The sequence below is a fragment of the Peromyscus californicus genome, unplaced genomic scaffold, assembly GCF_007827085.1.
Source record: "Peromyscus californicus insignis strain IS unplaced genomic scaffold, ASM782708v3 Scaffold_5__1_contigs__length_169319896, whole genome shotgun sequence".
Lineage (NCBI taxonomy): Eukaryota > Metazoa > Chordata > Mammalia > Rodentia > Cricetidae > Peromyscus > Peromyscus californicus.
The window spans coordinates 30093814-30114076 of NW_026294573.1; the positions used below are offsets into that span (position 1 = coordinate 30093814).

General features: G+C 43.9%; 1 protein-coding gene and 1 non-coding gene across 2 annotated transcripts; both read left to right on the plus strand.

The window, feature by feature from the left end:
* Window positions 1-552: 552 nt before the first annotated feature.
* LOC128098012 (U6 spliceosomal RNA) lies at window positions 553-656 on the plus strand. Its single transcript, XR_008214063.1, has one exon. It is a non-coding gene; the product is annotated as a U6 spliceosomal RNA (small nuclear RNA).
* Window positions 657-4402: 3746 nt separating this feature from the next.
* On the plus strand, window positions 4403-19563 carry Utp11 (UTP11 small subunit processome component). The gene is made up of 8 exons (XM_052717039.1): window positions 4403-4671; window positions 11822-11883; window positions 14240-14342; window positions 14808-14921; window positions 15711-15804; window positions 15904-16034; window positions 18474-18584; window positions 19307-19563. The coding sequence occupies exons 1-8, from the start codon at window positions 4609-4611 to the stop codon at window positions 19388-19390; spliced, it is 762 nt and encodes a 253-aa protein (XP_052572999.1). The 5' UTR covers window positions 4403-4608; the 3' UTR covers window positions 19391-19563.
* The last annotated feature ends 700 nt before the right edge of the window (window positions 19564-20263 follow it).

The following is a 20263-nucleotide window of genomic DNA, read 5'->3' on the forward strand; positions in this document are numbered from 1 at the left end:
GTACATAATAAATAAATAAATCGTTAAAAAAATTTGGTGTGTATGTGAGTGTGTGTGCACGCGCGCGTGCATGCGCGCTCTCGTACATGAATATGCATGTAGGACGTAAGGGACAACTTGTGGGAAGGAGTTCTTTCTTCTTTTTTTTTTTTAGTTTTTCGAGACAGGGTTTCTCTGTGTAGCTTTGCACCTTTCCTGGAACTCAGCCTAGGCTGGCCTCTAACTCACAGAGATCCACCTGCCTCTGCCTCCCGAGTGCTGGGATTAAAGGCGTGCACCACCACCGCCTGGCCGAGTTCTTTCTTCTTACCATGTGGTTCCTGGGAATAGTCAGGCTTGGTGGCAAGTACTTTTCCCCACTGAGCCATCTTGCTGGGCACTTTTCCCCACTGAGCCATCTTGCTGGCCCTGCGGTCAGTTAGATCCTGCCAGCGTAGGTTTAGGGCATTGAACTCAGGTCACCAGACTCACACAGCAAGTGCTTTTCCCCGATGAGCTGTCTCACCAGACCTAGATACACCATCTAATCCTCTTCTCAAAGGTCAGAAAATGGTGCTCATTTTGGCAGCACAGATACTAAAATTGGAATGACAGAGAAATTAGCATGGTCCCTGTGCAGGGATGGCATGCAAATTCACAAAGGACTCCATATTCTTGAAATGAAATTTTATTATATACTTATTTGTTCCATTAAAATCCGTTAACCTGTAGCAGTAGCAACAACAAAACAAAGACGGGGAAATGGAGGCTGGGCCTGTGGTGGCGCACACCTTTAATCCCAGCACTCAAGAAGCAGAGACAGGCAGTTGTCTGTGAGTTCGAGGCCAGTCTGGTCTATACAGCCAGCCTCAGCTCCATAATAAGACCCAGTGGAGAAAGAAGGGTGGGGGAGAGGGAGAGGAAGGTGAAGGGGAGCACAAATACATTAAGTAACTAACAAGAATGGCAAAGTCAGGGTTGAAACCCAGACTGTCAAATGTCAACGCTTCTCATGTCCAAACTGATCCTAACCATCACCTGGGCAGTCAGTGAACCTCTGACAGGCAGTCTCTTTCTCGAAGATATCACTGTTGAGGAGTGACTAGACCATGTGGTAAGTCTTCAGTAGGTGGGGAACCCTCCTCTCCTCCCTTTTCAGGTCAAGTACTAAGGTTTTGCTGTTAGGACTTGGAGTCTAAAGGTCAGGGAAAGTTAGGAAATCTTTGGCTCTGGCCAGCCTGTGGGGGGAGGGAGAGACTACCCAGGATAGGGGGCTGTGTCCTTTCTCCTCTCCATTTCCAGTGGCTCACATTTCCCTCTCACTTTCTTTCCATTGGCCCAGGAAGACGTGCCCCAGGGAGTTCAGGGATCAGCCTCATGGACTCTCTGTCCCTGTCACCCATCTGTCCTCTCCCCCTTCTTGGGAAACAGGTGCGTCTGAGTCAGAGCTGGAAGCAGAGTGCTTGGCCACTGGCTTAGGTTAAATGGGATATTTGTTTCTTCCCAACCCAGGGCATGCCTACATACCCTTTCCTATCTCAGGCTCACAGAGACCCATCTTGTCTTCTTGCCTTGCAAGACCTTTCAAAAGAAGGCTCTGGTCACTTCTGCCAAGCCGTTCATGACTTCCTCTGGGTGCTGAATCACTCCGGTGCCTCTAACCACAAGACCTCCTTCCTCCAACTAAGAAAATGCCCTTTCCTCCTTGGGTATATTGCTCACTCTTGACACTGCAGTGCCCAGAGCAGGCCTCAAGCTTAACAAACACTCTCAAATCTAGAAACTTGCTTTGTGCTCACAAGCCCACAAGGGTGTCATAGAGGCTAAAATGAGAGACTGTGGCAGAGAACAGGCTGGGAAGCAGAGAGAGACCATGGTTAAATGCTGTGCGTAGGAGCCATGTGTATGGTAGATATTACCTTTTCTGGTCTTTAAAAAACCCCATGTGAAGCCGGGCAGTGGTGGCACACGCCTTTAATCCCAGCACTCGGGAGGCAGAGCCAGGCGGATCTCTATGAGTTCGAGGCCAGCCTGGGCTACCAAGTGAGTTCCAGGAAAAAGGCGCAAAGCTACACAGAGAAACCCTGTCTCGAAAAAACTAAAAAAAAAAAAAAAAAAAAAAAAAAAAAAAAAAAAAAAAAACACACACAAAACCATGTGAACCAGTTATTGCTATCCCTTTACAAAGATTTTGATAATGTGGCTCTAAATGCCAAACTAAAAGGTGGTCGTTGTTCAATGCCAATCTAGGACTAACTCTAGAGTCCCCCACCTCCAGGGTCCAGCAATGGCTTCCCCAGATGCTGCTGGTCACTAATACTTCTTCAGGGGACACGGCAGGAGTGGATACAGCAGCCATCTGGTCATTGTCTCAGATAGCTAAGCTTCTTGAGATGAAGCTGGAAAGGTGGTCCCAGATCATGAAGTAGCTTGTTTTTCAAGGATGACAAACAAAATGGAATTTTCCTAACGCATGTCGACCTAACTGGGCAAAGACCAAGTGTGTAGAGACAGGAAAAAACTTTTCATACTGTGACCTTTTTCATATTTCACTTGCCCCCTGGACTCTCTGAAGAGGGTTTCCAGGGCATTCTTCAGCTTGGAGAGGTGATCAGTGTCATGTAAAATGGATGCAGTTAAAGACCCTGCATAGTGGTGCAATGCTTTTAATTCCAGCACTCGGCAGGAGGATCTCTGGGAGTTTGAGGCCATCCTGGTCTACCTAGTGAGTTCTGTGACAGCCAGAGCTACATAGTGAGATCTTGTCTCAAAAAAACAAAAACAAACAAAAAGATCCTGTTGAAGATTAGCCTCACAGAGTGGAACAGAATCCAAATGCCAACAGATAAAGAAAATAAGAATGAGAGAGAGGGGGAAGCAAACAACCCCAAAAAGAGAGAGGCAGAGCAAACAACCCCAAATGCTGCTTCTTGCTTTGCTGGGTCTGACTCTCTCATGGGCTACTTAGAGGTAGCTTTAGTGATTTAAAAATAACACTGATAGCTGGGCATGTTGGTGCATACATGTAACCCAAGCACTCTGCAGATGCAAGAGAATCACTGTGAGTCTGAGACCAGCTTGGTCTAAGTGGGTTTCAGGGCAGCCAGACCCTGCCTCAAAAACACCAAACCAAATCAGACTAAGCCAAACCTAGTAAAACCAGAAAAGAGACAAAACAATTTTATTGTGAACCTGCTAACAAGTAAACAAAGCATTAAGCACTTTAAATATATCATGTCATTTAAGCCTCACAATCCTGTGGGTATAACATTATTTTATTATTTTACAACTAGATGCAGATACCAAACCTCAGCACAACTACCTTGCCTTGGTTAAGAGCAGGGGTGGGATCAGAACACTCCCACCACAGTTCACGGCTCTATCCATCACATTATACTACCTTACACTAAGTCAGCCAGCTAGCCATTTCTTTGATGGTTGTGAAGGACGCAGAACTTTATTGCTATGAGATGATTCTCCTCTGCGATGCTTATAGATACAATTCTGCAACTCAGTGCCCTTGACACAACTATGAGCAAGACCAGCGTGCTATTATTATCTTCGCTTTATGGGTGAGAAAAATGGTGCTTGTTAAAGTCAAGAAACCTGCTCAAAGTCATACAGCTAGTAGTCAGTGGTAGAGCCAAAGGCAGTTTTAAAGTGCTCTTTTATTGTAAAACTCACACTATTTCTAGTTCTTGTTTCTTTTCTTTCTCTTTCTTCTCTTTTCTCTTCTCTTCTTTTCTTTTCTTTTTGAGACAGGTTTTCTTTGTGCAGCATTGGCTGTGCTGGAACTAGTTCTTTTTTTTTTTTTTTTTTTTTGGTTTTTCGAGACAGGGTTTCTCTGTGCAGCTTTGCGCCTTTCCTGGGACTCACTTGGTAGCCCAGGCTGGCCTCGAACTCACAGAGATCCGCCTGGCTCTGCCTCCCGAGTGCTGGGATTAAAGGCGTGCGCCACCACCGCCCGGCTGGAACTAGTTCTTTAGACCAGGCTGGCCTCGAACTCACAGAGATCCACCTGTCTCTGCCTCCTGAATGCTGGGATTAAAGGCCTGTGCTACCATCACCCGTTTTTTTTTTTTTTTTGAGACGGGTTTTATTTCACTATGCAGTCCTAGCTGGCCTGGCAATCACTATGTAAGACCAGGCAAGCCTTGAACTCACAAAAACTCGCCAACTTTTGCCTCCCGAGTGCTGGGATTAAAGGCGTGAGCCACCATGCCCTGATCTATTTAGGATTTTAACCCCAGCCAAGTCGCAGGTGACTGCGCATGCGCACACGCAAACTGAGCTCAGCCAGAGGGCAGTGCCAGCCACGTGTTCCCAGATGCCAACTTGCGGGCACGAGTGAAGGCAAGGTCTCCGGACCTGTGGACACTCTCGGGCGGAAAAGAGAAGTGGGGAGGAAATCACGAGACTCTATCTAGAAAACTACATCTCCCAGAAGCCTCCTGTCCGGGTTGCTTGGGCGGGGCTGTATTTCCGTTAAAGTAGGCTTCTGATAGGCTGCCTTGGTGTGCAAGCCTCAAGCGGCTGGGCCTGCTTCCGGTAGTCTTGGCGTACGCTGCTGCTCAGGTAGTGTGGTATCGGTGGTGGGGTTTGCTGAGCGTTTTCTAGACCCCAGGAGGCATGGCGGCGGCTTTTCGCAAGGCAGCCAAGTCCCGGCAGCGGGAACATCGAGAACGAAGCCAGGTAGGCCGGCGCAGGCCCCATGGACGACGGCCGGTGGCCCCTGCCCCCTTGCTCTCCCAGCGTCGGGATACTGGCTGGCGCATCTGCCTTCTGTAAATACTCGACACAGGGGGCCTGACCCCAGCGTGCCTTGTCGGGGAGACCTGGGCACCTGGTTAGGGGGATGGTCATTGTCTACGGTAGGAGGTTCAGTGGGTAATTGAGTGAGACGAGGTGTGTCGATTGCCCCCTGTGACCAGCAGCTGTAGGCGCCCCGCATCCGACTCATGCAGGAGTTGTGACCGAGGATAGGTGTTCCTAAAGTGGGTCCACCTTTCGGCGTGGGATTTGTGGTTCATGTAGATCTGTCACATGCTTCACCCTGAAATCGTGGTACTTTCCTTCTCCCTTCTGGAGAGTGATTTGACCATTTATAAACTATGGGGACACGATAGCCCAGGTCTGTAATTGAAGCTACTCAGGAGGCCAAGGCAGAAGGATCACAAATTCAGGGCCTGGCTGGGCAACTTAGATCTGTCTCAAAATAAAAATCCAGAAAAATTTCTAGACATACAGCTCAGTGGTGAACTGTTTGCCTAGCAAGATTTAGTCCTCGGTAGGAAGAAAGGAAGGAGGGAGGGAGTCCCCTATTAAATTTTACTTAGGATAAATAATTGTGGAGTTTCTAAGGAGAATGTGTCAGTGTGGGGATATGTGATAGAAAGAAAGATATATCCAGACTCACATTATCCACTTTATTATTCTCAGAAATCACTGGTTCAAACAAGCCTTTAACGGCTGGAGAGAGAGCTTAACCATTAAGAGCACTTGGCTGCTGTATCAGAGTTCAAATCCCAGCACCCACCTAGTAGACTCACAAATACCTGTAACTCCAACTCGAGGAAATCCCACACTCCCTCCTGGCTTCCACAGGCTCTGCACTCACATGCTCATACACATAGACATACACAATTATACTTCATTCATTCATTTATTTATGGTTTTCGAGACAAGAGTTTCTCTGTGTAACAGCTCTGGCTATCCTGGAACTTGCTCTGTAGACTAGGCTGGCCTTGAACTCACAGAGATTCACTTGCCTCTGCCAAGTACTAGGATTAAAGATGTGCACCACTACCTCCCAGCTTTAATTTTTTTTAAATCAAAAAGTTAACTTATGTGTGTATATGTGTGTCTGTGGATGGGTGTGTGCACATGAGTGCATATGCCTGTGGGAGCTCCTCCTGGAGCTGGGCTTACAGGTAGTTGTGACATGCCTGATATGGGTGCTGGGAAATTAACTTGGATCTTCTGGAAGAGAAGAATGTGTTTTTAACTGTTAAGCTATCTCTTTAACACTTCAAATACTTTTTTCTTTCTTCCCTTTTTTTTTTTTTTAGCAAGAGGATCAAGAATTTAGGATAATCCATTAAGTTTTAGGACACTCTGGGCTATGTGAAACAGTATCTCAACAGAACAAAAGGGGCTGGTAAAATGGCTCAGCCAGTCCATGCTGCACGAGCCTAGGGACCCGAGAAAGAGCCTCAGAACTCTATAAAGGCAGAAGGGAAGAATGGACTCCTGTTTTCGAAACTTTGTATTTTTGAGACTGTAACTTAATCACAACATTTCTCCTTCCCTTCTGCCCTCCAAACCCTCTCATGTACTGATTTTTGCTCTTTCAACTTCTTGGCCTCTTTTTTGAGAATGAACTCTTTTTTTTGTTTTGTTTTGTTTTTTGAGACAGGGTTTCTTTGTAGCTTTCAAGCCTGTCCTGGAACTTGCTCTGTAGACCTTGAACTCACTGAGATCTGCGTGCCTCTGCCTCCCAAGTGCTGGGATTAAAGGCACACACCACCACCGCCTGGCTAAGAATGGACTCTTAAGAAGTTGTCCTCTGACCCCCATATATGCAGTGGCATGTTTTTCCACATACACATATATCACGTGTACACACAAAATTCAGCCACAGTAACAACAAACAGAACCCCCATATGAACAACCAACAAGGCCTGTAGAGATAGCGGTTATACAGATGCTGAAGCCAGGGGAAGGACAGGATCTCTGAAACTGTGCAGCTGACTGTGCTGCAGAACTGAAGCCTCCCCCTCTCTCTTGTTATGTTATGTTTTAAAATCCTTGTGTAGTTCATCTTGGCTGAAAGGATGAGAAGAGATAGTACTGAGTCTTCTTAAGCACAGTTGACTCTTGCTGCTTAATAGCATTTGTTAGGGTGTATGCTCAGTGGAAGCACTATCATACATGTATTTTATTTAACTGTGTGTGTACTGGTGCTACAGCTTTGTGGAGGTCAGAGAAGAACTTACAGCAGTCGTCTCCATGTTCAAACTCAAGTCATTAGACTTGGCGGCAAATGCCTTTACCCACTGAGTCATATCACCAACCCCACAGTAGTGTATTTTAACATCTTGTTTTTGAGACTATATCCAGACCTGTCTAAAACTAACAGTAGCCAGAACTTGGTGGAGTGTAAATGCTGACTCTCAACTGCTGTTTCATATTAGATGTTTCAAGAATATAGAGGTAGGGCTGGGGAGATGGCTCAGCGGTTAAGTGCACTGGTTGCACTTCTCGACGACCCAGGTTCAATCCCCAGCACCCACACGGCGGCTCATAGCTGTCTGTAATTCCAGTTCCAGGGGATCTGGCACCCTCATAGAGACATACATGCAGGCAAAACACCAATGCACATAAAAATAAATCTTGAAAAGAAAATAAAACTTAAAAAAAAGAATATAGAGGCAACTTTGTAAGAGGTGGCACATTAAAAATACCAGATGTGGGGGCTGGAGAGATGGCTCAGTGGTTAAGAGCACTTGTTGCTTTTTTAGAGGACCCAGGTTCAGTTCCTGGCACCAACATGTCAGCTCACAACCATCTGTAACTCCAGTTCAAGGGCATTTGATGCTCTCTTTTGGCCTCCTTGGGCACCAGGCACACTAGTGGTACACAGACATGTCTGAAAGTAAAGCAGTCATACACACACAACAAAATAATAATAATAAAAGAAATTTAAAATGTCAAGTGTGCAACATGTTTGGAAATGATAGAGGTATATAGAAATTGTGTTGAAACGTTTTGGATTTGGAGGTCGGTTTGCTTTTGAAGGCAAAGCTATCAAATGTGAGTTTTTTTTTTTTTTTAAAATAACATCTCCCTATTTAGCCTAGACTTACCTCAGATTCAATTTGTTATCCTTCTGCTTCAGCGTCCTTGATACTAGGATTATAGTACATCCTGCTTAAAATGGTCACTTTTTGAGCATCCTAGAAATAGCTCTGCATGCTGTAAAAGGAATGTCTCCTAATCCCACAGTGTCCTTAGTAGGTAGATGCTATTTCATTTTACAAATTAGGAACCTGGTGCTTAAAGAGATCGAATTTCACATCTAAAGTCACAGTTGCAAATAGTTGACTTGGGTTACCATAGAAGAAAGGGATTTCAAGGCGATGCCTGAATTACGTCTGAATTTGGGACCTTGTATTTTTCTTTGTCCTGATGCAGTGGGAGCTCTTGATGATTGTGTGGAGGAGGTAAATGTGTAAACTGCTTCACATGTAGTATCTCTTTTCCTCTGTAATATCCATGTTCGTTCACACATTAATGATTTCAAGACTTCTACCTCAGTGTTGTTCCCTACCTTTGAAATTTCTTTCTCTGTTAATCTCCCTTTGCTGTATTAAAAATAAAAGCTATCATGGGCACTGGAAAGATGGTTCAGCGGGTAAGAGCACTTACTGCTCTTGCAGAGGACCCAGGTTTGGTTCCCAGCACTCACTTGGTAGCTTACAGCCATCTATAACTTCAGTTTCAGGGGACTTGATGTTTTGGTCTGACCTCTGAGGGCACCAGGCATGCATGTGGTACACATACATATGTGCAGATGAAACACAGACATAAAACAAGTCTAAACATTTAAAAAAATTTTTTTTTATTTTATGTGCATTGGTGTTTTACTTGCATGTATGTTTTAGGGTGTCAGATTCCCTGGAACTAGAGTCACAGACAGTTGTGAGCTGCCATGTGGGTGCTAGGAATTGAACCCAGGTCCTCTGGAAGAACAGCCGGTGCTCTTAACCAGTGAGCCATCTCTCCAGGCCTGTTTTTGTTTGTTTGTTTGTTTTTTCTCTTATTATTTATTTATTTATTTATTTATTTATTTATTTATTTCTGTTATCAGCTTGATACAGTACAAATTCTTATCCTAATAGTGAAATGTTTCATTGAGGCTTGCCCAGTGATTGAGTAAAACCAAAACTTATTCTAAGCCACAGTTATCCTAGGGTCCCCCCTGCTAGGTAGCCTCCCTGGTTCTGTGGGTTACAGTCTGACTGTATTTTTTGCTTTATATCTAGTATCCACTTATGAGTGAGTACATGCCATGTTTGTCCTTCTGGGTTTGGGTTACCTCACTCTGGATGATATTTTCTAGTTCCATCCATCTGCCAGGCCCGTTTTTTGACTAAACATCTCTCTCTCTCTCTCTCTCTCTCTCTCTGTCTTGAGACAGGGTTTCTCTTAGGTAGCCCTGGCTGTCCTGGAACTGGTTTCGTAGACCAGGCTATCCTGAAACTCTGCCTCCCAGTTAATCTTCTGGAATTAAAGGAGTATACCACCACTGCTCATAAAAATAATTTTTAAAATAATTAGGAAAGTCTGTTTTGAGACAGTGTTTCACAGCCTTGATTGGCCTATAACTCTGTGTAGACCAGGCTGGCCTTAACTCATAGAGATCCCTGCCTCTTGTCTGCAGGGCACTCTGAGGGCTTGTGCCACCACACACAGTTTAATGTTTTTTTAAAATTACAATTGCTTATTGGTTTGTATGGGTGTGTGTGTGTGAGTGTTGGGCAGCCATGCCAGGGAGTCGCTATGGAGCTCAGAGGATAACTTGTGTGAGGTCAGTTCTCTCCTTCCGTCACGTAGGCCCTAGGGGATCAAACTTAGGCGCGGTGGCAGGCATTTGTCTTCTGAACCATCTTGCCATCCTTGGGTTGTTATTTTACTCATTGGGTTATGTTATCCATTGAAAGATTAAGAGATGACAAAGGTGACTGTAAGAATCCCATCCAAATCATTATTCCAAGTTCAGTAGAGACATAAATGTGCAGCCTCAGAAGTCAAGGTTACTCAGAGGGGTGGGTAGACTGGCAAATCTATTATCTTGGTACTTGGCAGGCTAAGGCCAGGAGGATTACAAACCCTACCTTGAGTAACATAGTGAGTTCCAGGCCAACCTGGGCTATAGAATGGGACCCTGTCTCAAAAATAAGTAAATAAATAAGTAAAAGTCAAGCACATGGTGGGAACATATCTATCATCATAGCTTTTGGGAGGCTGAGGCAGGAAGTCATGAGTTTGACGTCAACCAGAGCTGCATGATAATCTGCTTCTAAAACTGAAGCCAAACAAACATTCCGAGCAGAGAAGGTAGTGGGTTCTGGAATACCATAGACTGACCGCACTCTGAGAGAGTAAATATCTCATGTATATGCAGCTAAGGATGACCTTGAACTTGTGATCACTCTGCCTGTGGTCTTTGTGCAAGGGTTACAGGTGTGTGCCACCATACCTGGTTTATGTAGTGCTATAGATTGAACCTAGGGATTTTTGTATACTAGGCAAACAATCTAGCCTTGGTTCTGCATTCTTAAATACATTCTCTAAATGTCATTTCCCTTCTGGAATATGCTTTACTTCTTTGTAATGGTCATAAAGATGAACTAGGAGTATGTAGCAAGCATAGCACATTGCTTTGGGACAGAGTAGGTACATACATTGTGAGATGTTAAGATGTAAGTAGAGCTGGGGGTGTAGCTCAGTTGGTAGAATACTTACTGCCTAGCAGCTAAAGGTTCTGGGTTTAGTCCTCAGCACCTAATAAAAGCCAGGCATGGTGGCATATACCTCTAATTCCAGCACTCTGCAGGTGCAGGTAGGAGGATCAGGAGTTCAGTAGGCAGAATGATTATGATTGACCCTGTCTCAAAAGCTATTCTCCATAGCAAAAAGTCGGAAAAGCATCTAACATAGACACACACATAATGTACACAGGGTCTCATGTAGCTTAGACTGTCCTTGAACTCCTGATCATGTTTCCATTTTTCCAAGTTTGCATTATAGACATGTACCAATTTAACCTGACATTAAGCACTCAAAGTAATGGTCGAGTATAGAAGGATATATCAAGATGTGGTCACTGAACCTCAAATGCTATAGAAGTGAATATCAGAGATAATACTTTTCCATGATGGGGCTGGAGAGATGGCTCAGAGGTTAAGAGCACTGGCTGTTCTTCCAGAGGTCCTGAGTTCAATTCCCAGCACCCACATGGTGGCTCACAGCCATCTGTAATGAGATCTGGCTCCCTCTTCTGGCCTGCAGGGATACACGCAAACAACACTGTGTACATAATAAAAAAAACAAAAAACAAAACCAAAAAAACTTTTCTCATTGTACTTGGTTTTGCCTCTACTGTTTTCCCTTCCTTCCTTCCTTCCTTCCTTCCTTCCTTCCTTCCTTCCTTCCTTCCTTCCTTCCTTCCTTCCTTCCTTCCTTTTTTCTAATTGTTTCTGGTCTTGCTATGTAGCCTTTGCAATTCTCCTGTCTCAGCCTCTCAAGTGTCAGGATTGCAGGCAAGTACTGTCTTACCAAGCCTTACTGTCTTTATTTTATAGTTAGGAAATGGCAGCTCAAAGAAGTGAAGTGATTTATTTGCCCAAGGTCACAGATTGTTAAGAGGTAAAGCATGGATTGAACCTGTCTGAAACTCTAAATTTAGCTCCCTCACCACAGTTGCCTCCTGTTACCATGTTTTCCCTTCATAGTATTTTATAAGCCCTTGGATTAAGTTGGTAGTAATTTTAGTACAACTGGCAACTGCTTGCTTAGTGCCGAGTCATTGTTGCCTCTCTCTGTCCTTAATAGGCCAAGAAACCTATTATGGTGGTGCTTGTGACCTGTCTGGCTGCTGGATGAGCCCTCTCATCCCAGGGCAGGGCTTAGTGAGGGACAGGAGGGAGGAACAGGATAGTGGCTGGCTCCAAGGACACAGATTTACTGCCTCCTCCAGTCTTGTCCCTGTCAGGTGTCGTGTAGCTCTGAGCATGCATTCCCCAAGAGAACTAAGTGCCTCTTTTCCTTTGTCTTCTAGCCTGGCTTTCGAAAACGGCTGGGGTTGCTGGAGAAGAAGAAAGATTACAAACTTCGAGCAAAGTGAGTCCAGTATTTCTGATAGAGGTACTGCCAAGAAGGCTGACAGCATCCCCATACTACAGCTGAAGTGCCCGAGTGTCTAACGGGGAAGAATTTCCTGCCACTGATAAAATACCCAAAGCTCTGGCAGCCTGTTAGATATTTTCCTGTGACCCTCAAGCTTCCCTTTGTTCAGATACAGCATTACTGACTTAAAAGTACTCTCACTGTAAAGTTTTTTAGTATGCCCTTCCAGGTGGTTTTTTCATAGGGGCGTTGCTTTGCCTCTGCCTTGGTGTTTGAACCAAATGCTGAATCTTTTTGCTCCCTTTTCTTGAAGTGAAAGATACAATCTAAAATTCCGTTTGTTCAGTCTCTTACATCATCATGATATGTGGTGTGGAATGAAGAGATGTGAAAGATGAAATCATGAGCCTGAGAGTGGGTGATGATGAACTCTGAAAACATTTTATAAAACAATTATGTCCATTCTTTTCTTTAGCACTTCATTTGCAAAATGCTTTTAATTGCTTATTATCATACAAGTCAGTTGAGGTTCTTATCCTCCTGGTGTGGCAGGAGATGATGATTAAATGGATTTCTGTAGGTCCTAGATTTTAATTTTCAAAAAAAATTTTTATTTTATTTTATTTTTGGAGATAAAGTCTCACTATGTAGCCCTGGCTGGCCTGAAACTCAGTGTGTAGACCAGACTAACCTCAAATTTACGGCTATCCACCTGTCTCTGCCTCCTGATATGTGCCTGTGGAGGCCAGAAGAGGGCATCAGATCCCTTTGGAACTGGAGTTAAAGACAGTTGTTAGCTGCCATATCTGTTCTGGGAATTGGACCTGGGACCTCTGGAAGCTGGGTAGCTTTCTCTCGCTCTCTCTCTCACAGTCGCTCATTCATTCATTTTATTTTTGTGACAGTCTCCTAGGCTGGCCTCAAACTCAAGGTCTCTTCCCTCTGCTTCTTGAGTGCTGGGATTCAGTTCTACATATGGTGCCTGGCTCTGGCTGGTACCAGAGCTTTTTGCCATTTTTTTTTTTATTTTATTTTTTTTTATTTTTATTTTTTTGAGACAGGGTCCACTATGTAGCTCTGGCTGTCCTGAAATTCACTATATAGACCAGGATGCCTGGAACTCAGAGATCGGAGTGCCTGGATTAAAGGCATGTGCCATCATGCTGGCCATACTAGAGCTTTTGAAGCTAATTCTAAGAACTGAGTGCTGTGATTGGTTTCTTTTTGTGGTATGGTGGAAAATGGGATTTGAACCTAGGGTCTAATGCATTGGAAAGAAAGCTCTCTACCAATGAACTATAGCCCCATCCCTGAGTGCTGTGATTGGGTCAGGCAGTGTTCTAGGAAGTTTGTGTGTTTTTTTTATTTTTTTCAACAACCTTCTGGGTAGGTTACTGTTAGACTCATTTGATATGTAAAATTAGGATTAGAATGGTTATCCAACTTCCCCAGGGTTAACCAGAAGTAGTGGAGTCTGAATCCAGACCACACAGCATGGCTGCAGAAGTCATTCCTCTCCTGCTCGGCTGGATGGATGGCAGTGAACGGTGTCTGAGTCATGGCGGGACTTTGGTGCTGAAGCTCAGACTACAGCCTTCCTAAGGAGTTTCAAGTTGTGCTTTCCTTGGTGTCCTTTTGTTGAAGTGGCACTAAGATGTGGAAAGGAAGTTCGAGGCCAGCCTGGGCTACAGAGTGAGTTCCAGGACAGGCTCCAAAGCTACACAGAGAAACCCTGTCTTGAAAAACAAAACAAAACAAAACAAAAAACAAAAAAACAAAACAAAATAAAAAGATGTGGAAAGGAGACAGTTACTTTTAGGTATGATTGGAACAGAGGACTCAAGATTGTGAGTCTTACAGGGAGCCTGATGGGTGACAGTGGACCATAGAGCAATCTGGTCACTGCTCTGAGTTTCTTAAACATTGGTTTTTGTGGTTCTCATTGGTTTATTTGCTTTGAGGGATTTTGTTTATTTGTTTTTTTGAGACAAGCTCTCACTTTAAGTTAGATTGATTTTGAATTTGTGATTCTTCTGCCTCAGCCCTCCAAGTGTTGAGGTAGCAGATGTGCCTCCAGGTTATGAACTTTTTTTTTTTTTTTTTTTGAGACAGGGTTTCTCTATAACTTTGGAGCCTGTCCTGGAACTCACTCCGTAGACCAGGCTGGCCTCGAACTCAGAGAGATCTGCCTGTCAGTGCCTCCCTCAGTGCTGGGATTTAAGGCATGCACCACCACTGCCCAACCAGGTTATGAACTTTTAATGCATGTAGTTCATCTGTGGAGATAGTTTTTCTTTTTTTCCTTCTTTTGTAATGAATCTCTCCTGACTTTTTTTTTTTTTTTTTTAAGTGACTATCATAAAAAGCAAGACTTCCTCAGAGCTCTCCGGAAGAAGGCTCTTGAGAAAAATCCAGATGAATTCTACTATAAAATGACTCGGGCTAAGCTCCAGGTAAGTGCAAAACAGATAATAGTTGTTCAGAGCCCCAAGTATTGGGAAATAAGGATGGGGAGTGGGACAGAGCGAGGAAGCGTCCTTGAGGCCCTTCTCCATGTGGACCTGGTCTCCTGGGGAGAGGTGCAGGGCAGACTGTCCTTTTCTTGGTCAGCGTGCTCTTACCTTTGCACCATCTTCTGTTTTGTTTTCCCCCTATTTGTTTTTATTTTGGTATTACAAATGGAACCCGGTACCTCTGCATGCTAGACCAAGTGCTGTACCCTTAGTTACACCCCAGCCTCTTGTTTGAAGGATAAATGATGGAGGTTTGTCTGTTCAAGCTGAGTGTCAGTGGCCTGAGGCCTTGGATAGCTCTTAGTGTGCACACAGCTCTTGTCTTTGTTTTAAATGTGGATTATGCGGACAGCTTACTGTGATTGTACTCTGCTACAGACTGTATCTGTTAAACTTCACTTTTAGGATGGAGTTCATCTCATCAAGGAGAACAAGGAGGAAGTGACACCAGAGCAGCTGAAACTGATGAGAACTCAGGACATCAAATACGTAGAGATGAAGAGGGTCGCAGAAGCGAAGGTGACTGTTGCGTCTGTTCTGATGTGTTCCTGTGGGTGGACTGAGAAAGGGCACAGCAGGTTGTGGTTGTGTATACCTCTGATTCCAGCACTTGGGAGGTAGAGGCTCTAAGCATCGAGGCCCTGGTTTTAAACAACAACAGAGGAAACGATTCTGTAATGTCAAGTTATCAGCTGATTCCTTTGGGTGTGATGATGATTTAGAAGTATAATCAGCATGGCGGAATAGAGTTCAGCTTTGAGAATGAGACAGATGTAGGCTAAATTCTGGTTCTGCCAGTTTCTAGTCCCATGGTTATGGATCAGTTAACTTGAGAACGCTCATTTCTGTCATATTTTAAATATTGAGTTTTGTGGAATGCCTCGTCTACTGCTTGATAAATAAATTTAAGTGCTTTCATTGAAAAGAATGAAGTCTGCCTTGCAGTGGTGGCGCACGCCTTTAATCCCAGCACTCAGGAAGCAGAAGCAGGAGGATCTCTGAGTTTGAGGCCAGCCTAGTTTACAGAGTGAGTTCCAGGACAGGCAGAGCTACACAGAGAAACCCTGTCTTGAAAAAATTAAAAAAAGAAAAGAAAAGAAAGAAAAAGAATGGAAATCATTGAGAACAAAGTATAATGACAGATGTGTGATGATGCCTTGATGAAAGTCAGTGTCTAAAAATATCAAAAAGAATGAAATGAATTCTTTGCTGGCTGACAGTGATGATGTGAAGTGTCTAAGTTCTTGAAGGTTTATTTCTGAGACTCCCGAAGAAGCCACTTTAAAGAGTCCATATTCCTTATTCTAGAAAATTGAAAGACTGAAATCAGAGCTCCACCTGCTGGATTTCCAGGGAAAGCAGCAGAATAAGCACGTGTTCTTTTTTGACACCAAAAAGGAAGGTATGAAATGTTGATGGTGCCTGGGACAGTCTGCCATGTCACTGTGTGTTGTATGGTGTTAGGGACAACCTGTGCCTTAAAGATTGTCTTGAATTTCAGTTGAACAGTTTGATATTGCGACCCACTTGCAAACAGCCCCAGAACTAGTAGGCAGGGTCTTTAATAGACCCAGAATAGAGACCTTGCAGAAGGAGAAAGTGAAAGGCGTTACCCCTGAGACTCGACTCAAGGTATGCTTTTCTGTTTGCACTCAGATGGGAGTTTGGGGGCGTCTCAGGGGTTTTTTGTCTGTGGTTCCTTTTTTGCCACTGTGTTTCTTATAATTATTTGTGGAAAACTTCAAAAACTATCTTGAAAGTAGTAAGATGACCTGGTAATGGGTGGAAGTGGATTTCTGTTTGTTTTGGAGGACATGTTCCATAGTGGTCAGGAGCTCAGGTTTTGGGTTTGAATCCCAGCTCCAAGCTGGTTGGTCCTTTGTGCCTTTAATGCATGTGTTCTTTGCTGACACTTGGAAAGTTCAGAGCAGGCTGGGCGGTGGTGGCACATGCCTTTAATCCCAGCACTCGGGAGGCATAGCCAGGAGGATCTCTGTGAGTTCAAGGCCAGCCTGGTCTACAGAGCGAGGTCCAGGACACCAAAACTACACGGAGAAACCCTGTCTCAGGGGAAAAAAAAAGCAATGACCATTGAAGATGAGGTTTGGGGTGTGTCGGGCTTTGATCTAGAACCTTTTCCAGTGAATACGCATATTAAAATGTTTTCATATTACTCGTTTGTAACCAAGATTTTTGTATTGACTTTTCCTTATGGTGCTTTCTATCACATAACTGGGTTGTGGAGATGACAGGCTTTTTCTCAAAGCCTTCTGGAGTTGAACTCTCACTTCTGACTGATTCATTTAAAAAAAAATGCTGTCAATGTGTTTCAAGCAGACAGCTGTTCTGTTTTGATTTGAATCATTTACACCGCATCAGTTTTGCTTCCAATGTTTGATTTCACAGCAGTTTCCTCTAGCTCAGAGGCAGCTAAACTTGCTTTAGTAATATAAATACCCCTAATTAGTTTGACTATATTGGGTAATCCCATAAATTTGACAGTCTGTGCGATAAAGTGAAAACAAAAGCTGTCTGAAACCACTGCTGTGAGACTCTGCTGGAGCTGGCGAGTTGTTGGTCTGAGGCCCAGTGCTAGGCCCCTTTATGTTTGTCACTCCCAGCTGAGGGGCTGGCTGGGGTGTTCTCCTGATAGCCGTGTTTGTCAGTGAGTTGTGTTTCCAGTTAGCTGAGTCACTGATGCTCCTCGGGTAGTATTGTAGCCCTTTCAGAGGGTAGTGGCCCAGACCCTAAAGAATGCTCTGCCATCAGAGCGCTTAGGGCTCGGGCTGCCATTTTTCAAAGCTCAGTGTTGTTACACTCCATTGCTTTGTTTAAAGCATAATTATTTTTATCAAGAGGCTGCTGCTTGTGAGTAGATTGCAAGCCTGCAATTTGGAAGTGATAAACAAAATCTGTGAATGGCTTAAAGTCTGAACACCCCTCCACCCACTGGAATTTTATACATATATGTACGTACAGGTAGTTCAAAACAGTAAAATCTGAAATTCTTCAAAATTTGCAGTGTTTTGAGTGCTAATAGATACTACAAGTGGGAAATACACACCTGATTTGATATGATGATGGGCCACAGTCAAAATGCAGGCACACTAAAAATACTGTGTAAAATTACCTTCAGGCTGTGTATATAAGGAATACATGAAAGATAATGAATCGCTTATTTAGACCTGGGTTTCATCCCTAAATTATCTCATGTACATGCAAGTATCCCCAACACCCCAAACTTTGAAGTGCAAACACTCTGGTCCCAGGCCTTAGGGATGAGTGAGACTCAGTCTGTGTGCCATCTCAAAGAAGCCAGAGTTGTTGGTTTCTCAGATGCTGGAGTTCTGGAAATGTGAGGACTGCAGTAACCTATGAGGAATCCTTAGCCAGTGAGTCTTCTCAGGTCTCCATGCTGAGAATTCTCCTTGTGCTCTTTGAGATTGAGGTTCTCAGGCCCCAGCACACTGCCCATCACTGGGCCTTCTCTTGCTCCCTGTTCACTTTTGCAGGCTTCCAGTCCTGGACAGGTGCTGCCCTCAGCTCCAGTAACAGTGTGGAGGCCACTTAGTGTACCTTTGGGAACACTCTCAGAAGTGAGGGCTCAGGCTAGTCCTGACTACCCTCTAGGCAAACCGTCTACCCTTGGGCCGGTTACTTTTCTTCTCTGGGTCTCGTGCTGCATTTGTTAAATGGAAGATTTTGATAGGGTAGTTTCCATGGTTGCTTTCACTTGTAGAATGTGCTGGCTTTAACATGGGTATCTTTTTTTTTTTTTTGTTTTTTCGAGACAGGGTTTCTCTGTGTAGCTTTGCGCCTTTCCTGGAACTCACTTGGTAGCCCAGGCTGGCCTCGAACTCACAGAGATCCGCCTGGCTCTGCCTCCCAAGTGCTGGGATTAAAGGCGTGCGCCACCACTGCCCGGCTAACATGGGTATCTTAATAGTAGTCATGTTGAGTTGATTCTGGAATAAAGAGGGAACTGATGTTGTATTGTATTATTTAAATAAATTAAAAATTATTTAAATTATTTAAAAAATTGTATTATTTAACTATATGTTTATTCTGTAGAGGATAGCTAAAGAAAGACAAAGGCAGTATGATTGCTTGACACAGCGGATTGAACGGGAGAAGAAACTGTTCGTTGTTGCACAGAAAATTCAAACCCGCAAAGATCTTATGGTGAGGAGAGGTAGCCTTGAGCTTCCTCTTTTTCTCGCTCTCTCTCTTTTTTTTTTTTTTTTTTTCTGATAAAGGTCTTGACTGAGTCTGGATCTTGGCTGTGTGTAAATCAACAGCAGTGAAAATGTCTGCTCCTTTGGGGCAGTGGTTTGAGGCAGTGTCTACTGCTCTGACACTGTTGAAACGGTCCTTGATTAAGAAGGTAATAAGGGGTTATTAGGCAGTGCCCTGGAGCAGCAGAGGGTAGGATCAGGTAGCATATGGACTTTCCAGCTTATGAGCAGCTCCCGTAACATTTAAACAGGTTAACAAACAGTGCATGCCACTCACGGGTGTTTAAAAATAGACAACATTGTGCTGTGAAATAGCAGAGCCAAGGAATTTAAGAAGCTCTTTTGCATTATCGTTCCTCTAAATGTCAGATTCTTCAGCCTTGCAGATCATTTAGGTTGGCCTTTCTCAACTGGGGTTCTGAGAGAGAATTAAATTTATAATTTAAACAAAATAATTACTCGAGCTGCTCTCCTTCGTTTTCCCAAAGACTGTCCCCAGCTGGTAGCATCCTGTGTGCTCCTGGAGGGTTGAGTGGTTCCATCCAGTGGGTGGCTGAGGCTCTTCTGAACTGAGAGAAGGCTCTGTTGGGCTCCCCTTAGCTAGCTTACTAGCTTTGCTGCTTCCTGAAATCACGTTTGTGTTTCCTGGTCACCGTTTTACCCTCACAGGATAAAACTCAGAAGGTGAGGGTGAAGAAAGAAACAGCGAACACCCCAGCCATTTACAGATTCCAGACGCGCCGAAAACGCTGATGTGTTAAGAACAAGCCTCTTCGTTCTGCGTCGACAAGAACCTTTTTTCCTTTTGTAATAACTTTAGATTTCGTTAGTTCAGATGCTTTGATTTGCTTGTTTTGTCATCATGACTTATTGTCAACATGATGCTTGATGTCCTTCTATGAGACTATTAAAGCCCTTTCCCAAGATCGTTGTTTCTGTGTTGTTGTTGTTGTTATTATTATTATTATTATTTGGTTTTCCGAGACAGAGTTTCTCTGTGTCCTGGAATTCAATCTGTAGACCAGGCTGGCCTGGTCTCTGCCTCCTGAGTGCAGGCGTTAAAAGCGTGTGCCACCACTGCCCGGCTTTGATTCTATATTATGAATTCATTCTCTTACATTTAGTACTTATAATTCCTTATAAAATTTATATAATCTCATATAACAAAGTGGAAAATAGATGAATACATTTCTGATCTCAGTATTTAAGAACAACAGATATTTATTCCATAGTAGGAGCTAGGGCTACAGAGGTGAACCACTACTGTGGCCATTCCGGTGTATGTCCCCCATTTGGGAGAGTTATACATCAGTTTTTGTTTATATTATTATTTTGTCATTCTCCTTATAGCAGATTTTACATTCTAATTTTTAATTACATCATTAGCTCTGTTCCGTTTTTGTTATATTACAGAATTTTTCAAAAGTAATGTAAGACCAAAGTAAACAGTCCAGTCCTTGTTTTTGTGTGTGTTTGTATTTGGGTGGATCCACATACGTGCTGGTGCGAGTGGAGGAGGCCCCGGGACAGTGCTGCCCTTAGAATCAGTCCACCTTGTTTTGAGACAGTGTCTCATTGGCTTGGAGCTCATTGATGAGACTAGGCTGGCTGGCCAGTGAGCCTCAG

Bases quoted from the DNA above. Each gene is read 5' to 3' on its own strand.
- Utp11 (XM_052717039.1), top strand. From the start codon at position 4,609: ATGGCGGCGGCTTTTCGCAAGGCAGCCAAGTCCCGGCAGCGGGAACAT. The intron at 4,672-11,821 runs GTAGGCCGGCGC...TTTGTCTTCTAG, and splicing joins AACATCGAGAACGAAGCCAG to CCTGGCTTTCGAAAACGGCT. The intron at 16,035-18,473 runs GTATGCTTTTCT...TTTATTCTGTAG, and splicing joins CCCCTGAGACTCGACTCAAG to AGGATAGCTAAAGAAAGACA.